Source organism: Neoarius graeffei, chromosome 7 (assembly GCF_027579695.1).
Source record: "Neoarius graeffei isolate fNeoGra1 chromosome 7, fNeoGra1.pri, whole genome shotgun sequence".
In the NCBI taxonomy this organism is placed as follows: Eukaryota; Metazoa; Chordata; class Actinopteri; order Siluriformes; family Ariidae; genus Neoarius; species Neoarius graeffei.
In genome coordinates this window covers 69153703-69178117 of record NC_083575.1, presented here as the reverse complement: position 1 = coordinate 69178117, position 24415 = coordinate 69153703, and the positions used below count along the sequence as shown (strand labels likewise).

The 24415-nt window shown below is 42.5% G+C and overlaps 1 protein-coding gene across 1 annotated transcript in view; it reads left to right on the top strand.

Moving 5' to 3' along the window:
• Positions 1–1866: 1866 nt before the first annotated feature.
• hk1 (hexokinase 1) overlaps positions 1867–24415 on the top strand; it is an 87502-nt gene continuing 64953 nt past the window's right edge. Inside the window, exons 1-2 of the mRNA XM_060926320.1 lie at positions 1867–2168; positions 15360–15522. Coding sequence (XP_060782303.1) covers positions 2106–2168; positions 15360–15522 — 226 coding nt within the window. The 5' untranslated portion in view covers positions 1867–2105. The remainder of the gene's footprint in view (positions 2169–15359; positions 15523–24415) is intronic.

Below are 24415 nucleotides of genomic sequence, written 5' to 3'. Positions count from 1 at the left end.
TTCTTTTTAACCTTTTGACCTGGGTGGCTCTCTGAAAGGATGGTATGCACCAAGAGCTCACTAAAAAAAAAAAATCTTTACACTATGGTACTTGGTGCTTCACACTTGTTGTCAAGTTGGTTCATAAAATTCAGGAAGAAGAAACAGGAAGTGAAGAAAAAGCTGGTTTAGTGATTATGGATTGTGTTAGCATAGGTAAATTAGTTGGCAGAATTTGCTGAAGGCACGCCTCTATATAACCTCCAGGAACACGCTTGCCCTTCACTACATGGAGGAGAGAGAGAAAGAGAGAGCGCTATACCCCCCCCATAGTGTTCCCGGTGGGCGGAACAACGTGACGTATAGCACATTCACGGTACGTAATTGGTTAACTGGAGCTCAGGCATTGTTTCCCCCCCCAACAATACCTGAGCGCCATCTAACCAATGATGTAACGTGAATGTGCTTACGTCATATTGTCCCGCCCACCTTCTACTTCTGACCTCCAATGAGAGAGAGAGCGAGCGCGCTATGCCCCCCCCCCCAATAGCGCTCCAGGTGGGCGGGACAATGTGACGTAAAGCACATTCACGGCACGTCATTGGTTAGATGGCGCTCAGGCATTGTTCGGGGGGGGACTGCTGATTCTGTCTTTTCTGATTTTCACCTTTACTATAAGTCAAGTTAAGTCAAGTCAACTTTATTGTCAAATATGCTATACATGCTCGACATACAGCACAGATGAAATATCAGTCCTCTCTGACCCACGGTGCAAACAGGCAATGCAATAAATAAAAATAGAATAATTGAAAAAACAAACAAACAACAATATAAACAGTATAAACACTCTAGATAGGAACTAGACAGACTAAACACTCAAACAATATAAACAGTATAAATAAACAGTATAAACACTAGATAAGAACAAGACATAGACTAAACACTCAGACAATATAAACAGTGTAAACACTAGATAAGAACCACATACGGACTAAACACTCAGACAATATAAACAGTGTAAACACTAGATAAGAACCACATACAGACTAAACACTCAGACAATATAAACAGTATAAACACTCATACATACACACACACACACACACACACATAAATTGGTTCAAATGACCAAACAGTCAAGGGCACTTGAGGTATAGCAGGGAAACATGAAACAAGCAGTAACAAACTAGCAGCTGTTAAGATGAGGTAGTGCGGCAGTAAGAATGTCATTTTTGGTTTTCATAACTTTAATCACAAAGATAAGGTTGCATTCTTTTTTATAAACATGTTTTTATTTTTAGCAAAGTTTCACATAAGTGCAAATTCATCAACAGAAAGCCTGACCTCTTTATACTTAAAAAAGAACTTGAACAATATATGAGGACAATCTCTTCATCGAAAAATAGACTACAAAGGCTTTAAAGACTATCAACATTTGCAAATCGTTAAATTTGTTTACAGGAAATATACTCTCGCACACTTAATTACTCTCTTATCTATTCTGTTTTTTTTTCTTGAGTCAGTTCTTGGAATGTCTTTATATCTGTATTTTGCTCTTGATTTCGCTCTGTTTAATTGTAATAAAAAAAAGAAAAGAAAAATGTTCGGGGAAAGGGACCAGTGTGACCGTGCTTTACATCACATTGTCCCGCCCACCTTCTACTTCTGTCCTCCAATGAGAGAGCGAGAGAGAGATGGAGCGAGAGATGGAAGGAAGGAAGGAAGGAAGTGGAGGAGGGGAAGGAGAGTGAGTGAGAGTGTGTGTGTGTGAGAGAGAGAGAGGGGCGGGGAGCAGAGTATGAGCACCAGAGAAGGAAAGAAATGGAGGGAGACTGACTGCCAGGCTGCACTTCACGCTCAGCCAATAGCAAAGCAGAAAGTGGGCGGGGCTTAACCCAGTCCCCATCCCAGCCCCTGCTGCATCTCCTGTAAGCGCATTACATGCTGCACAGAGAGCCAGGAAATACACGCAACACTTAAGAGGAAGCGTCTACATGCCGGCTGATTATTTTTAGTGTTACAACCGTCTCCTCTGAGCCACAGAACGTCTTCTTGATCTTGCTCTAACGGACTCGAAAGCATTCACTTCCTCCTCCATTTGAGCTTCCTGACAGTAGTGGAGCAGGATGATAGCCGCACAGCTTCTGGCCTACTACTTCACTGAGCTGAAGGATGATCAGGTCAAAAAGGTGAGTGTCAACTCCTCATCTATAAAACAAATCGATTTTTTTCCCCCAACCTGGGGCCCTGGGGCCATGTGGCATCACAGATCCCTGCGCGTGTGTGTGGGAGGGCTGAGGCTGGGGAGATGCGCGCTGCCTCACGTACCTCTTTCTCCAGATGTTACGTCAGAGGCTGAGTAACGGTGACGTAGTGTCGAACAGGCACATGGGGTCGAGAAAGAGCATGGGTAGTGACATCACTGAGCAGGGCTTGTCCTGCATTACCCTTGAAATCAGGATGTGGATGACAAGTGGGTTGTATTTTATTTTATTTTATTCCCCCCATCTCTCTCTGTGTGCCATGTACAGACTGAACACTTCCCCCTCCTCCAGCACCTGGAGTATTGAATTTCAGTAGAATAGAGCACTCCCTCCTCACAACATGGCAGAAACATGCTGTAGCTGTGCTTTTTTGACCTCACTGGTGCACCAAGATAAAATAAAACTAAACATAACATGAAGCAAGGAAGACTTTGGAGCTCTAGTGAAAAAGTAATATTACTTTTTCACTAATTAATTAATTAGAACCAATTTATGTGTGTGTGTGTGTGTATATACGTATGTATATATGAGTGTTTAGTCTACGTCTAGTTCATATCTAGAGTGTTTATATTGTCTGAGTGTTTAGTCTTGTTCTTATCTAGTGTTTATACTGTTTATATTGTTTGTTTGTTTTTCAATTATTCTATTTTTATTTTTATTTATTGCATTGCCTGTTTGCACCGTGGGTTAGAGAGGACTGAAATTTCATCTGTGCTGTATGTCGAGCATGTATAGCATATTTGACAATAAAGTTGACTTGACTTGACTAACTAAATAACTCTGGTATTGAAATCAAACGTGCTGTTTAATGAGCATGTTCTGCACTATGTTACAGGCTGGTCACTGTCGAGCTTGAGAGATTTGACTTTTTTAGACTATTCTGTAGAAATAAATTTTGGATAGATGTTTACGTACACACCGTTGTTAGCCAATACTGTACCTACCGTAAAACAGTGTGTCAGACATCCTCTGTTGAGTAACATGCACCCAAACAGTGACAAAGAGGAAGTGTTAATTATAAACTTAGAAATGACAAACATTTTATATTGTTATATACAGTACATGCTTCATAGTCTTTTATTATAGAGGGTGGTGTCAGAGATAAGACTCGAAGGGCACGGAGGTTACCATGACCTGGGGAAGCCATGGCCTAACGGTTAGAGAAGTAGCTCAGGGGCCAAAAGGTTGCCGGATCGATTCCCTGGACCAGGGCTGAAATGCCCTTGAACAAGGCACCTGCTCCCCAGGCTGCCCTTCATCAGCTGTTCTGGATAAGAATGCCTGTAATGTAATCACCTCAGCCAGGATGAACTTGACTAGCTAACTTCTGACCACCATCTTTTTATCACAACATTAATCTCTGGCAATGGTTTTTGAGGGTTGGTTAGGAAAGCAAGCTGCTTTCTTATAATAATTCCATTACATTAATGGCATTTAGCAGACGCTCTTACCCAGAGCAGCCTGGGGAGCAGTTGGGGGTTAAGTGCCTTGTTCAAGGGCACTTTGGACATTCTTGCTAATCCAGGGAATCAAACCAGCAACCTTTTGGTCCCAAAACTGCTTCTCTAACCATTAGGCCATGCATCCCCTAATAATAATAATTATTAACAACATTCGATAAATTATGCACGTTTACAAATTGAGTGCGCTGCACCAAGCAAGCAGGTGGCCTTTAAAATCATTGGTCATTAAATTAAAAAATGACAGGAAAAACAGACCATCTTTGTTTATTTTTCCACTATTGCATTACTTGCATACCAGATGATGGTGTTGGAAAATTCTAGCCTTGTCTGAGCATGCAAATTTAGCAAAGTAGTAGCTTTTATTTTAACACTTTAGTTCCATGTTCATTTGAGAAAGCTGTACTGGGTTGTAATGTACTATTGTGCAATAGCTCACTTTACACACCTCCTATCAAAATGTGTTTGAACAAGCTGAAAACGATAGACATGACCAGGCTGTCCTTCAAACAGGTGTGCTGTATTATAGATGGTGGATTTTCTGAACCCTTTATTTCAGCAGAATGGAAACAGCTAATACATTAAATATGCATACGTAACGAATCATTCAGCCTGTCCTTTTATTTCCAGGAAAACAGATTAGATTAGATAAAACTTTATTGATCCCTTGGAAATTAAGGGCCCGTTTACACGAGGACGCTGTCGGGTAAAAACGACTAAATATTTTATCAGAAGTGCCTTTCGTCTACACGGGGATGGCGTTTCCGAGGCTGAAAAACGGAAAAAATTGAAAACGCCTTCCAAAGTGGATAAGTTAAAAACAGCCCCCGTTGCATATCCGTCTAAACTACCCAATACGCGAAACTCTGCTCGGATCTGCTCACGTCGGGTACGCGTTTACGTCATACATATGTCATATACTGTACATGCCAGCCCGGGAAGTAAGAAAGTAAGTAAAAAAGTAAGAGCATGTCTGATTACATTGATCCAACGGACCTTCAAGCTGCTCTGGCAGCTTTAATAAACGTCCAGGAGTCCTTCGAACATCTATACCGAATCTGCACATATACCGTTAATGAACAGAGGCGGGTATAGTATGCTCTTACTTTTTTACTTACTTACCATAGCCAGAGTAGTCAAAGTTTTCGCGGCGCAGATGTGCAAATCAGACAAGACGGAAGACGTTGCGCATGCGTGCAGACATAGCGGAGGTCTTTCACAGCACCGCCTGGCATGCACATCTGTGACAGAGCGCAATGCGTCCGTCACTAAACAGCGGTTCCTCCCGCTGGTCATGTTTCAATGGTCAAGTGCAATGGACTAAACCACAGTTGCAAAGACATTCCAAATACGATCTGTGTTGTATGTTTGCTGTGGGTTTGGTAATGGAGGCTTTACAAGTATGTTTTGTTACGGGTACATTTGTTACAACTTTTAGATATGTAAACCTGAAATGTTTGGTACATGTGTTCATAGTAAAAGACGCGACACAGGTTTAAACAGCGCAAGCATTTATTAGTTTTCACTATAAACAATAGCGTGTAAAGATTCATTAAGTGCGCACGTTTAACATCTGAATCCTTTTCTGCTAGAGTTTATCTAACATCAGCCAGAAATGTTTGTAGCCATTTACCTGCTGTAGTCTTCCGGGTGCGGGACCAAAGCAGAATGCAGGTCTGAAAGCGCTTTTCAAGGTTTCTTCCGCGATGCGCGGGAAAGCAGCTCATTAGAGCGGAGAGAAATGGTCTAAAAATCTTACGGAGTGTTTGTTGTAATATTTAAGGTCTGCACATTGTTGTAGGAGTGTAATGCATGCAGTGAAAATGTTTAGAACTGTTAAAATCTGTCTAGATGTGTTGATTGATTTTAATTGTGTTAAGACTGTGACGTAGTCTTTTAAATATGCGCTGCACTGTTCATTCAGGAGATGGCCTCGGCAGGGAGAGGACGCATGACTTGAGCTCTGTGTGAGTAATGCCAGAGTAGCCTAGCTTGCGTGGGCATTTTGTCCCAGAATTTTTTTTTTTGTTTGGTTTTGTCATCAGTGGTTTTTTTTTTTTTTTGTCCTGTTTGTGTTAACTGCCGGCTTAAGAATAAAAAGAAAACTATTTTTGTACAAGAATTTTCCTTGTTTTGCTCATCATTCTGACTGACTACTCCATCCACTTGGCACACTCTATTACAACATCCAATTGAATTCCACACATTTATGCGTCACCGTATAGACGCAGATTTCCTCCTTGAAAACGGTCGTGTAGACGCGGAAAAAAGTGAGAACGAAAACGGACTTTTGCGTTTTTGTTTCAGACCGTCCCCGTGTAAAGTGGGCCTAAGATTCTAGCAGCATCATTACAGATAAACAGAGAAAAGAAATGGAGAAAATTTATTTTAATTTATCTAGAAGTTAAGTATTTACATATACAAGTATAAAAAGAATAAGATATGGGGAAGAGAGGAAGGGGGAGGGGGGAAAGAAAAAAAGGAGGGGGGGCGGCAGCAGGAGAGATATTGCACTTTATATTGCACATTGTCCAGTATTGCTTATTGTTAGGCTAGGCTACTGCTCTTTCCCGTCCTCTGTCCTCCTGTTACCCCTCCTCCCCCCCAGAGAGGAGTTGTACAGTCTGATGGCGTGAGGGACAAAGGAGTTTTTAAGTCTGTTCGTCCTGCACTTGGGAAGGAGCATTCTGTCACTGAACAGGCTCCTCTTGTTGCTGGTGACGGTGTGCGGAGGGTGACTGGCATCATCCATGATGTTCAATAGTTTGTCCATAGTCCTTTTCTCTGCCACCGTCACCAGAGAGTCCAGCTTCATGCCGACCACAGAGCCGGCCCGCCTGATCAGTTTGTCCAGTCTGGATGCGTCCTCCTTGGATGTACTGCCCCCCCAGCACACCACGGTGTAAAACAGGACACTGGTGACCACAGACTGATAGAACATCCACAGGAGTTTCCTGCAGATGTTAAAGGACCGCAGCCTCCTAAGGAAGTATAGCCTGCTCTGTCCCTTCCTGTATAAGTGATTGGTGTTGCAAGTCCAGTCCAGCTTGCTGTCCAGCCACAGCCCGAGGTACTTGTAGGAATCCACAGCCTCCACTTCGATTCCCTCGATCAGAACTGGTCGTGACCTTGGTCTGGGCCTCCCAAAGTCAATGACCAGCTCCCTGGTCTTCGAGGTGTTGAGCTGCAAATGGTTCCTGTTGCACCACACAGCAAAGTCCCTCACCAGGCTCCTCCTGGTGTACCATTCTTCGCCCTTCTAATTGCCCTTCGGGGATAAATAAAGTTTTGTCTGGTCTGATCTGATATACTCCTCCTCTCTGTCGTCACTGATACACCCAACTATGGCTGTGTCATTGGCAAACTTCTGAATGTGACACAGCTCAGAGTTGTAGCAGAAGTCCGCGGTAAGAAGATGCTTCAGTTATGACTTGAAACGCAGAACCCAGCCTGAATCTCCCATAGCAACCAAGACTGAGAAACCCCCTTTACTACAACACAGTGATAACAGGAATCAGCAAAACCAAGATGGCTGAATTCAAAGGATCTGATAAGACATTAAAAGAATGTAGTTATAGTGCTGAGCGTAAACGAGTGCACCCCCTTTGAAAAGTAACATTTTAAACAATCTCTCAATGAACAAACGATTTCCAAAATGTTGACAAGTTTAGTAGAACATCTGTTTAACTTATAATGTGAAAGTAAGGTTAATAATATAACTTGGATTACACATTTTTCAGTTTTACTCAAATTAGGGTGGTGCAAAAATGAGTACACCCCACTGAAAGTCTCTGGAGCGAAGCTAAATTGTCGACTACAAATGTCCAATTTAACAAGAATACAATCACAGGTGAGTCTAATTCGTCATTACACAGGTGTCCAGCAGACAGTTGACTATAAAAGGGTGTTACTTAAAGAAAACGCCTTCCTGTTTCATGCTGTCAGCAATGGCACCACATGGAAGAGAAATGACACAAGATCTGAGAAAGAAAATAATTTCTTTACACCACAAAGGTGAAGGCTACAAGATCAGCAAAGCTTTACTTATCAGTCAGAATACTGTAGCAAAAGTGGTACAAAAATTTAAGAAAGATGGAACTGCAACCATCTCACAGAGACGTCCAGGTCGTCCACGGAAGTTAACACCTCGACAGGAGCGTCTTCTGATGAGAAGGGTTGAAGAAAATCGGCATGCAAGTTCACTGCAGTTATCTAAAGAAGTAGAAAGCCAAACTGGGGCGATTATTTCCCGTGACACAATACGGCGTACACTGCAGAGGAATGGCATGCATGGATGCCGTCCACGAAAAAAGCCTCTCCTAAAGCCCAGGCACAAAAAAGCCCACCTAGAGTTTGCCAGGGCCCATGCTGACAAAGATGAAGACTACTGGGACTCTATACTCTGGAGTGATGAGACCAAGATAAATGTTTTTGGAACTGATGGCTTCAAAACTGTATGGCATCGCAAAGGTGAGGAATACAAAGAAAAATGCCTGGTGCCTACAGTGAAACACGGTGGTGGCAGTGTCATGTGGGGCTGCATGAGTGCTGCTGGTGTCGAGGAGCTGCATTTCATTGATGGCATCACAGATGTATTGCTCTATACTGAAAGAGAAGATGCTACCATCACTCTGTGCCCTTGGTCATCATGCACTTTTCCAACATGACAATGATCCTAAACACACATCTAAGACCACTGTTGGATTTCTGAAGAAGAACAGGGTGAAAGTGATTCAGTGGCCAAGTATGTCTCCTGATCTGAACCCAATCGAACACCTATGGGGAATTCTGAAGAGACAAGTTGAGCATCACTCTCCATCCAGCATCCAGTCACTAAAAGCGGTCATTGTTGAAGAATGGAAAAAGATTGATGTTGCAAAATGTCGCCAACTTGTTCATTCCATGCCTAGAAGATTTGGTGCCGTCATTAAAAATCATGGAGGCCATACATAGCACTTGATGTAGTAGTTTTTGTTGTGGGGTGTACTCATTTTTGCACCACGCTAATTTGAATAAACTGAAAAATGTGTAATCTAAGTTATATTATTAGCCTTACTTTCACATTATAAGTTAAACAGATGTTCTATTAAACTTTGTCTTGTCAAAATTTTGGAAATTGTGTTCACTGAGATATTGTTTAAAATGTTACTTTTCAAAGGGGGTGTACTCATTTACGCTCAGCACTGTACATGCATTTTATTTACATATTTGAGCAATAAATTCTAATAAGCTTTAATTGGTTAATTGTTTTAATATGTAAATAAGGAATTGAGTTCTGTTTCAACTCTCCGGTGCACCTCTATGCTGTGAGACGGAGCACTACTTGTGCCAAGTGTCATCTGTTTTTGATATGCGAGGCCAATTACCTTCATGTTGGGCTGCTGTTAGACTCCTCATTACTGTCAGAGATTTTACAAGTACCAAGAAGAACAGAGAAAATTCTAGAAAGAAAAAAAAAAACCCGGACAGATATAAATCATTCTCTTTCATTATCTCTAGCCGCTTTATCCTGTTCTACAGGGTCGCAGGCAAGCTGGAGCCTATCCCAGCTGACTACGGGCGAAAGGCGGGGTACACCCTGGACAAGTCGCCAGGTCATCACAGGGCTGACACATAGACACAGACAACCATTCACACTCACATTCACACCTACGCTCAATTTAGAGTCACCAGTTAACCTAACCTGCATGTCTTTGAACTGTGGGGGAAACCGGAGCACCCGGAGGAAACCCACGCGGACACGGGGAGAACATGCAAACTCCGCACAGAAAGGCCCTCACCGGCCACGGGGCTCGAACCCGGACCTTCTTGCTGTGAGGCGACAGCGCTAACCACTACACCACCGTGCCGCCCAAGCCAGTCATTATTATTATTATTATTATTATTATTATTATTATTATACACACTCTTCATATCAGCATTCTCAAAGGCCACCACTAGCTTACCCGCGACTCTGTGCTGTTAGCACGGCAGTCCAGTTAACTTCCAGCCGGCATAGCAGTAGTGTTAGCAAAGGCCAACGTTAGCTTACCCACGACTCGGTGCTGTTAGCCCAGCAGTCCAGTTAGCTTCCAGCCGGCGTAGCAGTAGCATCAGCAAAGGCCAATGCTAGCTTACCTGCGACTCTGTGCTGTTAGTACGGCAGTCCAGTCAGCTTCCAGCCGGTGTAGCAGTAGCATTAGCGAAGGCCAATGCTAGCTTACCCACAACTCGGTGCTGTTAGCCCAGCAGTCCAGTTAGCTTCCACCCAGCATAGCAGTAGCATTAGCGAAGGCTGATGCTAGCTTACCCGTGACTTGGTACTGTTAGCGTGGCAGTCCAGTTAGCTTCCAGCCCATGTAATGTTAGCGAAGGCCAACGCTAGTGCAACCAGGCTGATATTATTGTTTTCCCAGTGCAATTTACTTAGTTACTTTTAGAATCAACATTGACTACACGCAATGGAGCGACCTGGCAACCAAAATTCTCTCAAAATCTTCCATTTTTAATGAAGCAAACCTTGTGCCCATGTTTGTTTACAAACTGTCACTGTCACTTGCTAACGCGCAAGTTTTACGTCTCCGACGTGTGACGTCGTGTTGTCTTGACAGCGTGCAATATTGTAACAATATTGCACGCTCATTCTCCATTGGGGTGAGTGGTGTAATACACAGAGGATAAGTGATATGATCACATTATTGCATGCCATCAATAAACCCACTAGAAGTGAATAGAATACATGTTTTTATTCTATGGAAAAAGTGGCCTGTATGTATAGTAATTAACATTAAAGAACTTTATATATTCTCCATCTACCATGACAGACACTGAGAGGACATGATGGGGGGGGGCTGTGGCTTACAGGAAGTATCTGGTGGGTTTCCTGGAAGCCTCTTAAGGCTAAGAGCATCTTTAACTGCCTCTTAAGATCCATTGTTAAGCTAACATGGTTTCCCCGAACAACATCGTAGCCCAAGTAGTCCTTTAGGGCCCGTCCACACGAGTACGCGGCCTCACCCAATACACTGTCGTTTTGAAAAAAATCTCCGTAAACACGGCGTTGTTTCCAGAAATATCTGCGTCCACACAGATTCACTGGAAATGACCCAAAACGCTGTAGTACATATGCCAGGCCTGTATGTGGTGCTGTGACGCCGCCACACCAATACACTAAAACCGGAAGAGAAGCCATGGAGCATGCGTGTAAAGGTCATGCGCTGTTTACAAACAAGCTCATAACACGAGAAGAGGACGATCATGGCCAGCGCAACTCTGAGAGGAAGAGGAGAGTCTTTTGTGCGGACCGACAATGAAGTGGAACTTTTACTTCGTGTCACATTGGACGTTTCTGCAGTACGAGCACAAGCCTGTAGTCCGCCATTATTGTTGTTATGACGCATCTAGCGGCGGCGGCTGAGGTTAAAGGTTAGAGAGGCGGGGTTTATACGTCATCGTTTCTGAAAAAATCCGCATTCGCCGTCCAGATGACTCCGGGCTATCCGGCGTTTTAGGATTTTCTCACTCTGGGACCCGTTTTCACACCTCGAAAAAGCCAGATCTGTCTGGACGGGAGGCCGAAACGATAAAGTATTTATGCGGATTCGACAAAAACGTACTCATGTGGACGGGCCCTTAGTTTGCCCTGAATTTACAAGAGATCTGGACCACTCGTTCAAAACAAAGAGCGACTCGCTCACTGCCGAATACACAGAATGCGCATGCGCCTCTGAGGGACTCTCAGTCAGTGGGTGAAAACTGGTGTTGAATCTGCTGCCGATGTTCAGTTATTTTTCTTGTACATTGCAAATACATTGAGTTAATTATTAAATAAATGTGCAAAACATCAGTATATTTCTATGTTATGTAATTACTTATGGATATCGTAATGTCACGTTGATATCACCACATTTTAATCATTTAACTCAATTAGGCAAGTGATTATCTAATTTAGTGTCCTAAATGAGACATTTCTGCACCTTTAACATTGTACACGTGTGTGCGTAATATATAATATTCATAGTAGTTATCGCCCGTGAACCTGATTTCCTCTGAATGGCCCAGTGGAGAGTTGAGTGGACACATGTGATGTATATGTTTTCACTCTGTTCTGTCAAAATGACGTAAGGGTAGTATCTCACTTGGCTGCGACAGCCCGCAACTAGTTGAAGACAACAATTGCGATAAAATATGCGAATTAGCGACAATTTTCACTTGGAATCACACTGAATTGATATTCGCATAATTTACCGCAATTGTTGAGTCTCCAACTAGTCGCAGCCCGGCTTTCCCTCGGCAGGCAGGGAAGTAGACGAAGCCTCACAATAACTGACTTGAGAAGGGTTTGTGACGGCTTTGCGACACCAGCGACGCATATGCGGCTATTTTGAGAGAAATTTTGTCACACGAATTTTTTGAACATGTTCAAAATTTCAGCGACGAAGGAGCGACACTTTGCGACTCATGCAAGGAAATTGAGAAGCCCCGCGAATGTTTCAAGACACTTTTGAAACCCTTTCGCGAATGACGTTCGCAATTTGTCACAAGCTGTCACAGCCCAGTGAGATACTGGCTTAAATCACTCCCTGTGTCTCCTCATTGACACAGACTTGGCCCTGGCGGAAATCCCTGGTGAGGAGCACTCATTGCGACATCCCGTACAATCGAAACTCTTAGGCGAGTGGTGAGGGGAGTCCCCGCCAAGGCAGCATGCAGTGTGTTAGCGTGAGCATGTAGCCTATGGCAAATGAATAGTATGTTGGGATTAGTGCTAATCCATGTTTTGGAAACTTGAAAATGGTGTCTTGGGCCCCTCTGGGGTGTCACCAATTCATGTGCAAAGTATGGAGTACGTGCGTCCAGTCATGTGGATTTGCATAGGTGAACAGAGACAGACAGCCTTCCTTTAGTAGTGCAGATGTACGCAAAACATTATGAATATTTTTCAATATGTTATGGAATTATGTATGGATATTGTAATGTCATTAATATTGCCACATTTTAATCACATTTAACGCCATTAGGCAAGTGATTTAGTGTCATGAATGAGAACTTTCTGCTCCTCTAACATTGTGTGTGTGTGTGTATAAAAAATGATGGGGTAATGATGAAATGAGCAGGCAGAGGGAAAACATTTACTGAATTATTTAGCTTATTTGCCCATTATTTGTGAATGTTTGTTCATTTAATTAAAAAAAAACTTGGAATAAAAAAACATTGTCCAAAAATGTTAGTTTTCAATTATTAATTACCACATTATATACATAATGATTAACAATGAGACAATATATTAACATTTTAACTCTTTAATTCATTGGTTTTTGGTTAAAAATGAATGGCATGCCCTCATTCAGTGCGTTTACATGCGCATAGAGAAAATTGAATTTCTGCCGTTGCTCGACTGAAATCGAAGTTTTAAATGGCATGGAAACACCTTAGCTAGGCTGAAATTGAACCGAACTTGATTTCTCGTAACCGAGCTACACGACCTAGATTATGCGATTTTTGCCGAGCTACTTAGTGCATGTAAACCCTATCGAGCTACGTAGTTGAGCTACTTACTTCAGCACTGCCCCTTCCGGAAGTGACGAGTGACGAGACCACAAGCGGGAAACACGACAGCCTCGGTCGAAAAAAAAAAACAAAAAACAGCCTCGGTTGGCATGACACTTCAGATCAACTTCAACTTGGTGCCCATTTTATTAGGAACACTTCTGTTCGTACATACAAACTACAAACACTCTTCTTGTGAACACGGAACTGATAACTTTGTTTATACTCTTGAACAATGTTGCCAGATACTGCTGACGTTTTCCAGCCCAAAATATGTTCAAAACCCGCCAAAATGCACTTAAAACCGCCCAGTTAGGCTCCCAATCTGGCAACACTGCTCTTCACTAGCTCTCCTTCATTACGACAACCGGAAGTGTACCAACACGATGGGGCGTGTAGCGCCACCTGTGGCTCGGGTGCACAATGTACCTCACACAATAGCTCAATTTGCTTGTGTGCATGTAGGATTGGATTTCTCTGGCACCCCTGCTGGGACCCTTAGCTCGATTACCGACAGTAGCTCAATTTGGATGTGCATGTAAACGTACTGATTGACTGGATTTAGCAACTACTAATGCCTTTCGCAACTACAGTAGTTGCTAAAGGCATTCGTATTAATGTCTTTCGCAACTACAGTAAGACTGCCTTTAGCAACTACTAATGCCTTTAGCGATTACAGTACAAATACCTTTAGCAACTACAGTATGACTGCCTTTAGCGACTACAGTACTAATGCCTTCCACGACTACGGTACTAACGCCTTTAGCAACTACGAGGATGCGCGCTGCAAAGTTGCTCTTAAAACTCCTTCTTATAAAAGTGTATTCGGGAAAACCACGTATAGACAGCGTTTGCTGCTTAACCGGGAACCTACCCGTCAGGGTGCAGGTGCTTATGGATGTGTATGCAGTATATGCAGGGGAGAGCAGGGAAGCAAACTGAAGACATAGCCAAATTGCAAAACTAGAAGAGTAGTCAAAGGCAGGCAAGGGTCGGTCAATTGGTAAACAGAGCAATATAGAGCAGAGCAGAGACGTAGTGGGGAAATAGCGAGGGTCAAAGAAACAGGAAAGCAAACAGAATAGATAAGGCTTGGTATGACTGGGTAAACTCAAAACGATACTTTGCAGTGAGAGGGGTTTAAGTAGTGTGGCTGATTAGACGTGAATGAGAGACAGCTGACTTCACTAAGCCGGTGACAGGGGGCGCTGTGCTTCTTGGGGATTGTAGTTCAGAGAAGCCATGTTTGTAGTTTGGTTAGAGCTATCGCTCTCAACGCCATTATTAACAACCCCAGGTTTGTTATTAGTGGCGAGTTTTAAAGTGCATATCACGGGTAAACTCAGGAGCAAGATCAATGTAATTCTCCTATTTTATATTAAACTTTGGTCAAATATCTGTCATATTCTGCAATTTTTTTTACCTTGCGCAATACCAGAAAAATTCAGTTGAAATCAAGCCATTTGAGGCGAATTGGGCCGCCTCTGAAAAAACTTGGCATTTGGATTTCCCGGCAAACATTGATTTTCGTGACGTCGTGTGCGGGACGCCTCCCTCTGAATCCTACATCAGCGCTGGTTTGTTTATGAGAAAACGACCTGGTGGTTTTCTGCAAATTTCTTCAACGTTATCGCGTAATTATTAAAATGGTTAACAGATGTATCGTAGGAGGGTGTAGCAACACCAATCTTGATGGGATTAGTACTCATCGTTTCCCAAAAGACCAGATAATGAGAGAGAAATGGGAGCGCTTGGTCTACACAGGCTGTGCACTGAAACCGTGCAAGGCTCGCGCAGCCTGCTGGCGCTTCCGCAGGCAACGTCACGAATCTGGCTCCAGACTCCCTTGGGATTTTTCCAGACGCGTTTTGTTATTTTATTTTTTTCTGCTGTAGACAGATGGCCTTGTGCAAAATTACTCTTCTGGATGGGTGTGTAAAGGGACATACTTTCATTTGAGCAAAAACATGCAAAGTGCATGACGGTTGGCAGGTCTGGCAATAGAATATAATCAGTAATCGTTATCACTGGATATCATGGTGATTATCGATGCAATATCCTATTCAACAAGCCTAATTAGGATAAAGATGAATAACCTGCTTGCTTTTATCCTCTGTTTGTATGGTAGATTGATAAATACCTGTACTCCATGCGCTTCTCTGATGAGACATTGCGAGACGTCATGGCCCGTTTCCGTCGGGAACTGGACAAAGGGCTGAGTCGTGACACTAATGCCACAGCCACTGTCAAGATGCTGCCCACCTTCGTCAGGTCCATCCCTGACGGCTCAGGTAAGACTCAAAACCAGTGTCTAAAAGTCACAGAAAAACTCATCTCAGAATTAAATGGACACATGATTACATGTACAACACCATAGGTATTATCATCATACCGTAGTACACTATATGGCCAAAAGTTTGTGGACACCTGACCATATCCATTCGTGCTTTTGAACATCCCATTCTTCATCTAGTCCCTCTTTTGCTGTTACAGCAGCCTTCATTCTCTAGGAAGGCTTACACTAGATTTTGGAACGTGGCTGTGGGGGTTTGTACCTATTCAGCCACATGAGCAGTGATGTTAGGCAGGGAGGCCTGGGGTGCAGTCGGCATTTTAATTTATGCCAGAGGTGTTCAGTGAGGTTGAGGTCGGGGCTTTGTGCAGGTCATTTGGGATTTTTCCCCACTCCAACTTTGGTAAGCCATGTCTTTTATTGACCTTGCTTTGTGCACAGGGGCATTGTCATGCTGGAACATGTTTGGACTAGGTCTCTTAGTTCCAGTGAAAGGTCATTGTAAAGCTACAGCATACCCAGACATCCTATGTGCTTCAAACACATTGTGCGTTTTAAAATGTTGTGGCAACAGTTTGGGGAAGAAACACTTATGGGTGTAAGTGTTCACTGTCTACAAACATGAGGTCATGCAGTGTATAACTCTCTAATGACATGCATATGAGTGACTGTACATGCATGTACTCTCCAGTGCTACCATCAAATTACTGCAAAAGTGAGTGGAGCATGGATTTGTATTAGAATAAATTACATGTAAAATATACAACCCCGATTCCAAAAAAGTTGGGACAAAGTATAAATTGTAAATAAAAATGCAATGCAATAATTTACAAATCTCAAAAACTGATATTGTATTCACAATAGAACATAGACAACATATCAAATGTCGAAAGTGAGACATTTTGAAATTTCATGCCAAATATTGGCTTATTTGAAATTTCATGACAGCAACACATCTCAAAAAAGTTGGGACAGGGGCAAGAAGAGGCTGGAAAAGTTAAAGGTACAAAAAAGGAACAGCTGGAGGACCAAATTGCAACTCATTAGGTCAATTGGCAATAGGTCATTAACATGACTGGGTATAAAAAGAGCATCTTGGAGTGGCAGCGGCTCTCAGAAGTAAAGATGGGAAGAGGATCACCAATCCCCCTAATTCTGCGCCGACAAATAGTGGAGCAATATCAGAAAGGAGTTCGACAGTGTAAAATTGCAAAGAGTTTGAACATATCATCATCTACAGTGCATAATATCATCAAAAGATTCAGAGAATCTTGAAGAATCTCTGTGCGTAAGGGTCAAGGCCGGAAAACCATACTGGGTGCCCGTGATCTTCGGGCCCTTAGACAGCACTGCATCACATACAGGCATGCTTCTGTATTGGAAATCACAAAATGGGCTCAGGAATATTTCCAGAGAACATTATCTGTGAACACAATTCACCGTGCCATCCGCCGTTGCCAGCTAAAACTCTGTAGTTTCAAAGAAGAAGCCGTATCTAAACATGATCCAGAAGCGCAGACGTCTTCTCTGGGCCAAGGCTCATTTAAAATGGACTGTGGCAAAGTGGAAAACTGTTCTGTGGTCAGACGAATCAAAATTTGAAGTTCTTTATGGAAATCAGGGATGCTGTGTCATTCGGACTAAAGAGGAGAAGGACGACCCAAGTTGTTATCAGCGCTCAGTTCAGAAGCCTGCATCTCTGATGGTATGGGGTTGCATTAGTGCGTGTGGCATGGGCAGCTTACACATCTGGAAAGACACCATCAATGCTGAAAGGTATATCCAGGTTCTAGAGCAACATATGCTCCCATCCAGACAACGTCTCTTTCAGGGAAGACCTTGCATTTTCCAACATGACAATGCCAAACCACATACTGCATCAATTACAGCATCATGGCTGCGTAGAAGAAGGGTCCGGGTACTGAACTGGCCAGCCTGCAGTCCAGATCTTTCACCCATAGAAAACATTTGGCGCATCATAAAACGGAAGATACGACAAAAAAGACCTAAAACAGTTGAGCAACTAGAATCCTACATTAGACAAGAATGGGTTAACATTCCTATCCCTAAACTTGAGCAACTTGTCTCCTCAGTCCCCAGACGTTTACAGACTGTTGTAAAGAGAAAAGGGGATGTCTCACAGTGGGAAACATGGCCTTGTCCCAACTTTTTTGAGATGTGTTGTTGTCGTGAAATTTAAAATCACCTAATTTTTCTCTTTAAATGATACATTTTCTCAGTTTAAACATTTGATATGTCATCTATGTTCTATTCTGAATAAAATATGGAATTTTGAAACTTCCACATCATTGCATTCCGTTTTTTATTTACAATTTGTACTTTGTCCCAACTTTTTTGGAATCGGGGTTGTATGTGATATCTTGCTGTTGGGAAGAATGATTGATTAAACCGAACATGCTGCATTCTAATCTGTGTGTGCGCATGCTAAACAGCTAGCCTCTTGTCACAGGTCACCAATATGAGCTAGAATCTAGTGAAAAGCGGCAGTATCTGGCAGGATCTATTGAGAAGTAATAGCACTGATTCAGGAAAATATTCTTTACCCAACTTGTAACCAAGTCATGGCTTCTAACTAATCCTTTCCTTTATTACCTCGCCCAGGACGGAGTCCACCAGGGGCGAGGTATTGTTTTCAGTGGGGTTTCTTTGTTTGTTTTTTGTTAGTAACATTACGGAAAAACAGCTGGACCAATCTTCATGAAACTTTCACAATAGATGGGCATTGGTCTCAAATAGAACCTCCAACGTCTTGAGGGTCATCCGGTCAAGGTCACCAAAAAGGTCAAGATCTTTTTTTTTTTTTCGATATCTTCCTTCATATCCATCATACTTACTTCAAACCAAATCCAAAATGTTCATCTTTCAATTCTGCTTCCACTGATATGTTACATGATGGGGTACATCTCAGTTTTCTTAGCAGTTGGGAGTCAAGGTTACGGGTTTTCAGAGGCTCATAACTGGGAAATGGTTCAAGATAGAGCGATACTTAATATTATTGACATATAGGAAGTCATATATGGGCCTTCATTTGGCACCATGACCTTTGACCTTGAAAGGTCATACACAGGGTCACAGATTTTCAGAGGCTCATAACTGAATAGTTCAAGATAGACAGATACATGTGTTATTTACCAGCTGGGAGGCCCGTATCGTGAAATACCATGACAGAGGTCTTGGGCCTCGAGGTCAGTATTTAAGGCCGAGGTCACGGTATTTCACCATACGGACCGACCTTAAGCTGGTAAATAATATTTATTTTTTTCTTTACCAAATTCTAACTGAAAACGAGAGCGTCCGAAAGGGAAAACCGAGCCGAGCCGCCATTTTGAATCCTCATTCACGGCTGTAATGCAAATGGCTTCCTCCTCGGTATACAAGTGCACTTCCATGGCAGGAAAAAAAAAACTACATTTTGCTGCCTATGTAGTCCCCTATTTATACAAATAGGAGTCATTCAGGATTTAGCCATGTTTTTGCTCGGCGTTAGCAAGTTAGAGGTTTTTATCTTTCTCCTGAAATGTTTTATTTCTTCTTCCTCAGGGTAGTAAAACTCGCTTTCGCTGTGAACACTGTGGTTATCGCTATCCATGCTGTAAAATTAATGCTATTCTCCTGAGAAATGCTGGCAAAAATTTATAAGATTTGATAAAAATCTTATAAATAAATCTTATAAAAAAGATAAATGTTGACAAAAATTGCTACTATGTTTTGTTGTGAACGAGCGAGTCACCAGAGGTCTGTAACTACGGTTCGTACCGTAGGATACGGACCCGCTTGCCAGCCAATCAGAGCGCAGGATTTGATGAAAACCGCACCGCAAAAAAAAAAAAAATAAATAATATTATTGACGTATAGAAAGTCATACATAGGCTCTCATTTGGCACCATGACCTTTGACCATGAGTGACACTGAAAGGTCAAACTCAAGGTCATGGGTTTTCAGGGGCTCATAACTTTAAAATGGTTAATGATAGACAGATGTTTACCATTATCAACATATAAGAATTCCCATATGGGCTTTCAGTTGCCACCATGACCTTTGACCTTGAATGACTTTGAAAAGTCAAACTCAAGGTCATGGATTTTCATTAGACTATAACCTGACAGCTGATGATTGAGAAATATTGCCATTATCAACATACAGGCATAAACTAAGTGCTGCTGGGCGAGGTTTGTTTTGCCTGGCAACACTTGTTTGGTTTGGCTTGATTGATAAAGCAGTTAAACTATAAATGGTCACGTGTGTATACACAGCCACTGGTCCCCTTCATTATATCCATTGTATATAGATGACTTGCAACCACGTGATCAAAATGTGCTACGTTATGAGCTTCCGCCATGATGGTGGAAAAACAAAGCAACTAGGATGGCAGCTGCTGAAAGCGTGTCTGTAAACAATGCTAAATTCTCAGTATTACCACGATTTGAACGGTCCGGCGAAGATTCGATACAAAGAAAAGATAGACGTGTGGTTTTGACCCATATTATTTAAAAAGTCAGACTTTTCTAAAGATAAGATGCTTCTACTGACCATCAAGTACCCAGATATCGCGTTCTATCTGGTTTGGCTGCTGAAGAATCAAGTCTGACCTCGGACGAAACGTAGCCCATTTTCTGAGTGGGTGCCCAGTCTGGATTGTTTCTATTGTGTAATTTTGCTGGCGCTCCTAGAAGCGAAATGGTAATACACGTGTTAAAATTATAACAACGACCGAGCGAACCATGACAAGAGAACGCTCATTTTATAGCAAAATTCTAGCAACACGAAAAAAATTCCTCCATGATATTTTTGAGAAAACTTTTGAATTTCACCAGAGATAAAATGATCACTACAAACACGAGCTGTTTTGGTTTTAGCCTCGGTTAGAACAGCTCTGCTAATGTTGTTCAGCCGTGCTCGTCTCCTCTCTGTACTAAGCCTCAGAGTTTCCATTTGCAGATGGAATTCTAAAAAAAAATATCAGACCATGCCACGGTCACAAGTACTGTTGTGACCACAAGCATACAGCACAAAGATATGGCAGCGCTAAAAGAACGCTTAAAGCAGTGGAAAAACAGAGTTGCGCACGCATGACTGTTTTGTATGGAATGTTGCTTGACCCCGCATTTGTATCTCCACCAACATGGCCGACATCCAGGTTTCTATTTTGCCTTGATGTCACTTGCAAGTCAAGGATAGTCACTGTTGCCCCTTTTCCACCAAAGCAGTTCCAGGGCTGGTTCGGGGCCAGTGCTTAGTTTGGAACCGGGTTTTCTGTTTCCACTGACAAAGAACTGGCTCTGGGGCCAGAAAAACCGGTTCCAGGCTAGCACCAACTCTTTGCTGGGCCAGAGGAAAGAACCGCTTATGTCAGCGGGGGGGGGCGGAGTTGTTAAGACCAACAACAATAACAAGACTGCGAAAGATCGCCATTTTTAAGCGACGAGAAGCAGCAGCTGTACAAACGCAAAGTCATCCATTATTATTATTATTATTGTTGTTGTTGCTGCTGCTGCTTCTTCCGTGTTGTTTTTGCTTCAATATTCGCGCCAAGGTTTATGCAAACGTAGCTACGTAACTGACGTATACAGCGACATAACTGACGTATACAGCGACGTAATGATGTGGCTCCCCTTAGCACCGTGAGCTATGGAAAAGCAAACTGGTTCTCAGCTGGCTCGCAAGTTGAACGAGTTGTGAACCAGCACCAGCACTGGCCCCGAACCAGCCCTGGAACTGATTTGGTGGAAAAGGGGTATTTGTTTCTTACGCTACGTTCACACTGCAAGGCTTAATGCTCAATTCCGATTTTTTTGTGAAATCCGATTTTTTTGTGAGGTCGTTCACATTAACAAATATATGCGACTTGTATGTGATCCTCAGTATGAACGAAAAGCGACCTAAAAGTGTTCCGCATGCGCATTGCAGGATACGACGACGTCACACGCAGTGAGCATGGCCAGTGTTTACGGAAGTAAAACCGCCCGGTTGCGGTATGACCCATCCAATCTAGCTTGAATAGCTGTATCCCCCCAAATGGAAATCAGCTCCCTAACCTCTGCGTCCTTCCATTGAGAAGATTCAGAACCTTCACAGCCCGAAGCGTCCCTCGCATTGATGTCATGCGCAGGGGCGCAGATACGTTTTTTGAACTGGGGGGGACAAAAAACTGGGGGGGACAAAGCTGCCAGCAAACCAACCCCAACCCCGATATGCCTGTCAAACTTGTTGTTAGTAACCATAGCAACCAAGCTCGAGCTCGCAACCTGTGCAGTCTGCGCAGCTCAACCAACTGAATATCAGTCTTTGTTTTATGTGAGTTGTTGCAACTATGTATATACTGCTGTGCACCTCAATAAACCGAATGGTAATTAGTCTTTTGATTTTTCCGTGAGGTTTGCCTTATGCAAAGAAAGACAGCATAGATGTTTTTTCCTCCCTATAATTGGGGGGGACCGAACGAGGTGAATTTAAATCTGGGTGGGACGAGTCCCCCCCTCTGTCTGCACCCGTGATTATGCGCCATGTTGTTGTAACTTTTTTTGAGAGACCCGCCGCCTACTTCAGCACAGAATAGTGACGTTTGTGGCTTGTTGATGACGTGTAAGTCGGATGAATGCGACCTGGCGGTTCAGACTGAAGTCGCATATGAAAAGAGCGGATAGGAATCGGAATTAGGACCACATATCCAAACGGCCTGGGTCGGATTTGAAAAAATCGGATCTGTGTCGTTCATATTGTCAATAAAAGATCGGATACAGGTCACATATGGGCGAAAAGATCGGATTTGAGTCACTTCAGCCTGCAGTGTGAACGTAGCCTAAGAGATTTTGGGCTGCTGGGAAAACCAGCTGAGCAAGTATAACGGTGATTGTAATCTAGTGAGCTTGAGGATGATCTAATTTTCACTGCTCAGATACAAAGAATACTTCACATTGCTCATGCAGGCAGAAAGACTTTATTTGATTCTGCTGCGAGTCTATTCTTCTGATTGTTCTCAATCTTTCAAAAATTAAAAATGTTTTATATGTCCAGTGTGATAACTTTTAGTTCCTGGATAATAAACACGTGCTGTGCCAGTACTACTGAGTTCCCATGGCATGTGATTATACCAGCATTCATGACTTGCAGCAGTCTGGTGTTACATCACAGATTACTCACACTGCAAAAAATTGAAAACTGAATTTGAGGAGGAAATTACTTAATACTAGTGAAATTATCTTGCTGCATGGACAGATATTTTTACTTCATAAGACATCTTGGAACAGGTTGGTTGCGATCTAGAACTAGGTTTAATAATCTCAGGATTGGTGTCTTGCATTCTTCTGATAGGAAATGCTAGATCGTTTCAACTACTTTCAATATATTTTCACTTGCTAAGACATCATTTTATGTAGTGCAGTTTCCACCTTCCATATTCAGTGAACTGTTTGTGTGTAAAAGTCCCTGCAATGGGGCGGAACACTAAAGCATGGTGACAGGCGGGTTTATTGTAGGGCACTTATTTTATTTACACTTTCCAGCATCAGAGCTCTGCTCTCATACATGTGTACATATGGAATCAATTTTGTGCCAAAATGTTCATACAATACTTTTGAAATATCAAACAAAAACGACAAATCAAAATACAAAAAAAGAAAAAAAAGTCAATTTTTTTAGACTGGCAAACAAATTATTCGTGTAATTGTGCAAAAATATCAGTCTATTACTCTTCAGAAACCTTTTATTTTTGTTCCGCGTCTTTCTCAGTTTTGACGTAATTTATTTTGGTTGCGATTCCAGCTTTCTCGTTTGCGCTCCCTGACTTTTTGCTTGCAGTTTTGGCGCAAACTTCCCGTGTGGGTGGGTTGTCCAGGAATGCATTCCCATTGGCTAACTTGTGTTTGACTGACAGCTACGCTCAGCCATTCCCTACTCGGATTCTGGCGGACTGTTTGACGAGTGACCGATCCATTGACGGTAAACAAGGATCGAGTGGACTTCAGTGGCGACTATGATATTGAATTTACACTTAATTCAATATCATAGTCGCCACTGAAGTCCACTCGATCCTTGTTTACCGTCAATGCATCGGTCACTCGTCAAACAGTCCGCCAGAATCCGAGTAGGGAATGGCTGAGCGTAGCTGTCAGTCAAACACAAGTTAGCCAATGGGAATGCATTCCTGGACAGCCCACCCACACGTGAAGTTTGCGCCAAAACTGCAAGCAAAAAGTCAGGGAGCGCAAACGAGAAAGCTGGAATCGCAACCAAAATAAATTACGTCAAACAAAACTGAGAAAGACGCGGAACAAAAATAAAAGGTTTCTGAAGAGTAATAGACTGATATTTTGCACGATTACACGAATAATTTGTTTGCCAGTCTAAAAAAATTGACTTTTTTTCTATTTTGATTTATCGTTTTTGTTTGATATTTCAAAAGTATTGTATGAACATTTTTGGTACAAAATTGATTCCATATGTACATACACAAAAACACAGCATGCAGGGAAGCTCTCCTTCCTCTCTGCTTTCTCCACCATTTAAACCCTCAGATGTCACTGCAAGACACACACACACACACAGTTAATAAGAGACACAGGTGCGATCACTTTGCCACTCACCTTCCCTGGCCTTGCCCTGCATTCACAAACTGGCACTCGACCACGCCCCCGCTGCCAGTGTTCCATTCCAAATTTTAATCCAAAAGGAAATGCAGACAAACCCACCTAAAATGATTTCTAAATATATACACTACTGTTCAAAAGTTTGGGGTCACTTTGAAATTTCCTTATTTTTAAAAGAAAAGCACTGTTCTTTTCAATGAAGATCACTTTAAACTAATCAGAAATGCACTCTATACATTGCTAATGTGCTAAATGACTATTCTAGCTGCAAATGTCTGGTTTTTG